The sequence below is a fragment of the Panthera uncia genome (genome assembly GCF_023721935.1).
Source record: "Panthera uncia isolate 11264 chromosome E2 unlocalized genomic scaffold, Puncia_PCG_1.0 HiC_scaffold_20, whole genome shotgun sequence".
Classification (NCBI taxonomy): Eukaryota; Metazoa; Chordata; class Mammalia; order Carnivora; family Felidae; genus Panthera; species Panthera uncia.
The window spans coordinates 11,569,376-11,576,567 of NW_026057589.1; the positions used below are offsets into that span (position 1 = coordinate 11,569,376).

General features: G+C 44.9%; 1 protein-coding gene across 6 annotated transcripts in view; it reads left to right on the top strand.

Moving 5' to 3' along the window:
* Window positions 1–6,708, top strand: part of PMFBP1 (polyamine modulated factor 1 binding protein 1) — a 46,291-nt gene extending 39,583 nt beyond the window's left edge. For 3 of the 6 annotated variants that reach the window (XM_049622523.1, XM_049622527.1, XM_049622524.1), the window contains 3 exons: window positions 321–395; window positions 2,437–2,675; window positions 6,562–6,708. In XM_049622523.1, coding sequence (XP_049478480.1) covers window positions 321–395; window positions 2,437–2,675; window positions 6,562–6,656 — 409 coding nt within the window. In that variant the 3' untranslated portion in view covers window positions 6,657–6,708. The other 3 variants (XM_049622525.1, XM_049622526.1, XM_049622528.1) reach the window with 3 other exon arrangements.
* The last annotated feature ends 484 nt before the right edge of the window (window positions 6,709–7,192 follow it).

A 7,192-nucleotide genomic window follows, 5' to 3' on the forward strand; every position in this document is an offset into this window, starting at 1 on the left:
GACTTAGAAACAGAGCAGCTCCAAGATAAAAGAGATGCTTTGCTGTGGGTCATAGTCCCCTTTCCCAACCTGGAATCTGGCTTCACTGCCTGAATCCCTTGAAATCACCTGAGATCATGGTGATCTTGCATGGGAGTTTGAGAATGGAGGGTCCCCTTAATTGCCAGGTGCTAGGGAGGCTCTAGCTCTGGGGACTGGGTAATGAACAGGGTCTAGGGTTCAGCAGACACCTTACTGAAAACACCAACAACCCATCCAGCCAGCTCATGCCCTTCTACATGGAGGTCTGGGAACTGTTTCTCTTTTGGATTTTATTACAGGATCGCCAACGAGAAACTAGGAAACAGGCTCCGTGAACAGGTCAAATATATTGCCAAGCTAACTGGAGAAAAAGAGTAAGTCATCCCACACCACCCAGGCTGCTGCTTGGGCCGAAGGAGAAGGGTCAGGCACGAGCCAGGGCTGGCTTTTCCATTAGATACATGCATCTGACCTTAGGAAAGAGTTGGGGCTTTGGAAAGATTCTGAGTAGTGAATCCACATTTATGTGACCTTGGGCAGATCACTACCTCTTTGGGCCTTTGTTCCCTCACCAACAATACAGGAAGGGGTTAATGGTCCCTATGCCCCTTCTCACTGTTACCTTCTGCGATTATCAGAGGTCAAAAATTCTAAGAAGGAAACATGAACTGAAAGTTAGACACTACTAGTTAGGGTAGAGACTAAGCTGCTGTAACAAAGAGACCTCCGAATGAAGGAATGTAGAACATGGAAGGAACATCCCTAGGAAGTGAACAGTCCAGGGTGGTGGGGTTCCTCTGTCCCACATGGTCATTTGGGAACGGAGGTTCCTTCTACTTGCTGCTGCAACCTCCCCTATGGCCTTATTTCACCCTCCTGGTCAAAGCTGGGTCAGCAGAGTGCAGTGTAGGAGGAGTGTTGGAAGTTTGGGAACAGAAGTGAACACATGGACGTCTAAAACCAAGACTTTGGAGATGGTACAGGTAACAGGTCATGATAAGCTCCAGGGCAATGTTTCTCAACCCTTTGTCAGGGAACACTTATAAAATAACCACAACTGTTTGGCACAGTGGAAGGATTTGGGATGGGTTGTTTATGACAAAGTTGACCAACCAGTGGCTGCCCCAAGAGCTGGGGGTGTCCATATCTCAGCCCCAGTTGGAAAGCTCTGAGCTGTAACCTTAGGAGGGTGGCTGAGTTTAAGGAGAAGATAAGATCATTGGAATACAGAAGTCAAGCAACTGAGAGGCCAGGACTTGGACAGAAAGTACAGGATGTTGAAGATACTTGGGAATGCTGAAAGAAGTGGACCAAAGAGAGTAGCAGAGAGCCAGGGAATGAGGGCATGGTGAGGACCCCTCCTCCAGGCCCAGTGGCATATGGAGTATGGCAATGACATGTGGGGCTCCAAGGGAGTAAGTGTCTTGGACACCAGCCAGGTTTATAGAGAGCAAGAGGACAAACCACAGTCCCAGAGAAGTTGGGAATGAATTCTTTGATTTCTTCTAGAAAAGACCATGAAATTTTTCACTAGGACAAAAGCATTTTCTGAAAGGGATTAACTGAAAGAAAAATTGTAACAATCTGAAGGTAACAGAAAAAAGCATTTCATCCTTTTTCTTATATTGTGCCCAGTTCCAGGAAGTTCTGTTTCACAAAGAACTCATTCTTAAGTGAACCTATTTGAAGGAAAACCATCTTTTAATAATAATAATAATGCAAATACTATTTGTCAGTTTCCTGTGTAAGACACTGATCTAAGTGATTTATATGTATTAACTTATTTAATCTTCGTAAGAAACCATGAGTTCAGTACCATTAAAATCATAAAACCGTGAAAAACTGTCATGGGGGAAGAAAGAGAGGAACCCAAAGGCTAAATAACTCATGAATAGTAAATGGAAGAGCCAGAATTCCAACTCAGGAAGTCTAGTTCCAGAGCCCACTGTCACTCACTGCCCTGAGCATTGGTTTAGAGAAATATGACCATTTATTGAGCCACAGGAGATATGCTAAGTTCTTTCACCTCACCTACATTGCTGCCACCATTTCCTCATCTGTAAAATGGGGATAAGTTACTTGTCCAAGCTCTCAACAGAGCTGGGATCCCCTGTGCTCTCAACCTTCCAGGAAAGGAAGGCAAAAGAACCTGGACTTTGGCATCAGAACTGGATGAGAGTGTTTCCCAGGTATGGCCAGCCGGGACAGCTTGAGCACATGTGATTGTTCATAATAGCCTTCTGGCTCTTCAAATCCAATTTCTATCATTTGTCAAACTGGATCTTTCTATGAAGCACAGAAGGCAGATCAGACTTAATTATCCCCATCTGACAGATAGGAAAACAGGCCCTGAGCTGACATGACACAGTGGCTCGGGAGTTGAAGCAGACTGAACATCCTCTGTCCTTTCCTCAGCCACCTCCACAATGTAATGGTCCATCTGCAGCAAGAAAACAAGAAACTGAAGACTGAGATAGAGGAGAAGAAGGTGAAAACCGGGCACCCAAGGCTATACACCAAAGCCCTAGGCCCGAGCAAAACGGAGCCCATACCAAAGGGAAAAGTGTGTGCCACCTTGGGCTGGAGGGGGATGTCCCAGGACATGAACCAAAGAATGGACATCACCAAGTTTGTCGGGATACCCCACTGTTCAGGTATTCTGCCATTTATCTTTTGCTACTTATGTGATATCATCTCACTTAGTCCCATGGTTCAAAAAAAAAAAAAAAACAATAGCAACAGCCTGATGCTATTTTTCAAGAGATCACTGCATTGGGAATTCAAAGTGGGAGCTGGGGGACAGATCTTTTGCTCAGCTACTCTAGACCAAAGATAATTGTTTCCTCATCTGTAGGGAGAAGAGGTAAGTGAATTAAGGCTCGTTCTGATCTAAGACTCTTTGACGATACCCAAGTGCATCATATGTCAGACCCACCCCTCTCCCTGACCCAGTCCCTTTTGGGAAGTGTAGGGACAAGGAGGGAACAGGCAGAATAGACATCTTCCTCCCATAGTATGTTCGGAAAACCCCAAAAGAGCGCCCCAGTCCCCTGTTCAGCCTAGGTCCACGGCTACCTTTTCTGTCACCTATAGACTCCATATTACCCCCAAGGGAAGAAGTCACCCCACAGCTGAGATGCCTGGCCATGAGGCCAGTCCTTGAGGAATCACCTCATTAGTTTCTCCTCAAATCAAGACTATCATTTCCTCCCTGTTCCCTCAGGTTCCTCATATTGCTAGAATCAGCACCTTTGCCCTGAGCATCATTTCCACGCACGTTTTTCAGAGGACAGTGATTTCCCGCCCCTCTCTCTTGGATCAGCTCTTATGGGAATGCCTCAAGGTCCCAGCCTATTTTGCAAGATGCAAACATTTTATTGAGTTTTGTCCACTTTCTGCAGTGGAGTGAGCATTGGAACCGTACTACCATCTCCAGACCCAAACTCTAAAAACATGAGCATAGCAGTGTCAGTGAGCTCTCGGCATCTTGCAGACATCTCTGCCCCCTCAAGCCCCCAGCAACATGTTCATCCTGTTTTCTTAGTATTCTAAAAGATACAGTCTCTCTCACATATATAGGGAAGCTCTAACTCCCAAAGCAAGCTTCTGGATTACCTGTATTAGTTTTTAAAACAAGAGATAATTAACTCCTTCTTTATTTCCATCTGTCTGCAATTTTAAGGAAAAAAAAATATCTAAAGACCTCAAAAAGGAAAGTGATCCTGAGACCCAAAAGAAAGGAAGAGAAATGAGTGATACATTTTCCAAATGGAAGAGGGAGAGAGAAACATCTGCTTTCTCCTTGGCCACCATATTCCATTTCTCCTTCTAATATTTTGTTTTTCTCCCCAGCCAGCTCAGTACAAGTAAAATTCCATTATAACAAACTCCAAGCACAACTAAACTATTTTATTGTGGCAAGATTTTGTTAAACTGAATATATGTCTGGAATATATATTCCTAGTCTGTAGGAGATTGACAGAAATAGCTACTAAGATAAAGTTAGAGAAAGAAATGAAAGAGCTTGCATCTTGGGGTGGAGGATAGGAGAAGTGAAGGAAGAAACCCACTTCCTTGGTAAGGGGTTGGTAAGGATTCTTAAATATTCTTGCCTCACTCCGCAGCCAAACAAAAGCCAAGAAAATTCATTCCAAATAGGAACCTGTTGCATAGAATGCACATGCCAATACCTGGGAAAAGCAAATACAAGAGGTGCAGTATGAGGCAGGAGTGACGGGCATCTCTGACAGTCTCTGCTGTGACAGTGTTGTTTGTTTGTTTAGGTTTATTTTTAACTATGTACCCCCATTGGGTTTAGAGTAAGGATATATTTCCCAGAGTAAACAAAGATTGAAGAATCTGGTACTAATGAAATGGTTTCCTGCTTCTACCCTGTAGCCCATTCACTCAAACAAAAGTTCAGTGTCATTAAAATCCCTACTACAATCCACTAAAAAAGACATTTAGTCTCTATATTTATGTAAAGGTTTCAGGGGTGCCTGGTGGCTCAGTTGGTTAAGCGTCCGACTTCAGCTCAGGTCATGATCTCACGGTCCGTGAGTTCGAGCCCCGCGCCAGGCTCTGTGCTGACAGCTCAGAGCCTGGAGCCTGTTTCAGATTCTGTGTCTCCCTCTCTCTCTGCCCCTCCCCTGTTCATGCTCTGTCTCTCTCTGTCTCAAAAATAAATAAACATTAAAAAAATAAATTAAAAAAAAAAAAGAAAACGTTACATATATTTTGGCCAAGATAATAATAGCTGGATACTTTTTTTTCTTTTTTAAAGAGAGGGAAAGTGAGAGAGAATCTCAAGCAGGCTCCACACCCAGCATGGAGCCCAACATGGGGCTCAATCTCACAATTGTGAGATCATGACCTGACCAAGATCAAGAGTTGGATGCTCAACTGACTGAACCACCCAGGCGCCCCAATAGCTGGGTACTTTGAATGTTGTACATTTTTTCAAAGTTATCTTTCACTTCCTGTGGGGTGACTACACCAGAGCATGGCAGGTAGTGGGTTACGGGGAGCAAAGGGCAGAGCAGGAAAACACAGATATGTCACCCTAGCCATCTGGCCCTTTGAGCCCAGCTAGGCAGGAGATCTGATGGGGTAGAGGAGTTGAACTTAGAGAAATGCAGTTTCTCTAAAGATAAGGCAAAGGGCAGGGAAGTTGAGTGTTGTCTAATTATAATTCTTTAAGAAATAGCCAAAGGGGTTTCTAAAAGGTACTTTGAATAGCTGATATTAGAAATGGTCTCTGTAGGATATAGCGATGGTGGACACTTGTTCATTATAAATTTGTTCAAACGCATCAAATATGTACCACCAAGAGTGAAGCCTAATGTAAACTATGAGTTCGGTGGGATAATGTGTCAATGTAGGTTCATCAGTCGTAACAAGTGAACCACTCTGGTGGGATGTTGATGGTGGGGGAGGCTATGCATGTGTGGGAGCAGTGGGTATATGGGAAATTTCTGTACTTCCGGCTCAATTTTGCTGCACACCGGAAACTGTCCTAAAAAGTAACCAAAAAAAAAAAAATAGTGCTTCAGCCACCCATTGAGAAGATGTCACTCAGATTCTGACATCTGGGCCACAGAATCCTTTGCAACAGATTCTCTTGTATCCACCTGGAGTATAATTTTCTCCACTGAGCTGAAGAAACCCAGAGCAAACATCAGCCCCCTCAGGCTGTCTTACTAAAGGGAAGGAGAAGTTCATTGGCATCATCATGTTGCCCCATAAGCACTTGTCTTTTGAGCCTTCTCTCAACAGCCCAACTGAGGAAGAAGCTTCCTGCCATAGACAGGACCTTGCAAACAAGCTCTGGAGTCCCCAGAACGAACCCCCATCTCAGCCCAAGACCCACAACTGCTGACAGGTGTCTAAAGTACCATCAACTAGGCATTTAAGGATAGATGCCCATGACTGAGAGCAACAGGGGGCCCCCAGAAAGATGTCCAGTTCAACAGCCTCACTGTTCCTTCACACCAGGAGAAAACCTGAAAGCCAATCTCCAGAATCCCCCTCAGGGTTTTTGTCAAAGACATGCTTTTGTATCCCTGGGGGCAGAAATCAGTTATATCTGAGGAAGAGGTGGTAAGAATCAGAATATTAAAGTGGGAAGGAACTTTAAGGTGGATCTGAATATAAAGCGTCCATAATTTAAAAGAAAATATTAGAGACAGAGGTCCAGACAGACTCTTGTGCAGAAGTTCCAACACCAAAACAGATTTGGGAAGCGCTGCTGGGGGGTGGGGAGCCTCCCCAAGCACCCTGTGGCACCTGTGTGTGGCAGGTGTCCTTGCAGGTGCTCCTTGTTTTTAAATGAGAAGTTTGGGTTGACCCATGGTTTTCATAATCTCTGGCTTCATGTCTGTGATCTAAGGAATCGGAAGGTAAGTTCATGACCAAGGTCACAGCCTGTGTGTTAATAACAAAGCCATTCACTGGAACCTCCATTTTCCCCCGTTCTTCTGCATCCCAAGCCCACGTCTGTAAATAGATCACATACCCAGCTTACTTCTTTCCACAGAGCAGGTAGACACCTTCTGCTAGCCCTTCAACTCGGTGCCATGATTAGAAGCCTTCCCAGAGGAGCAGCCAGAAGCCCTTTCTTCACTCCAGAGCCATGAAAAGTCCGTTTCTACCTGAATTCCCAATAAAGGCAGTTAGAGGTAAAAAGAATGGAAGTGGAGGTGGTAGCTGGTGCTGGCTGGCAAAGCCAGGCTTCCAAACTCATCTGTAAAATTGACTTAAATTTTAAATTCACATCCCAGGAACAAAGTGAGAAAGGGAATGGAAGTAATAGCAGCATGACCCAAGGGGCTGGAGCTGAGTGCTGGCCTGGGATCAAGGTGCTTCTGAGCCCCAAGCCAACCCCAGCAGTGATTCAGCCCCGACACAGAACCTTGCAACCAGCACACCCAGCAGAAGCCCAACCCCAGGGGATCACAAAATAAAGACCGTGCGTGATGCAAATACCCAAAGAGCCACCTCAGCAGATACAGGCTGCTTAACAAGAGAAAAGCTTAGTGATTTCAGTGCAAGGATCATCCTTTACACAAAAATCAAGAAGCAGTATGTTACACCAGTTTTGCCAATACAGCACCCTTACACACGCAGAGCAAACTTCTGCCATTCTGAGCAAGAGAGCAGCCAACCCACACCT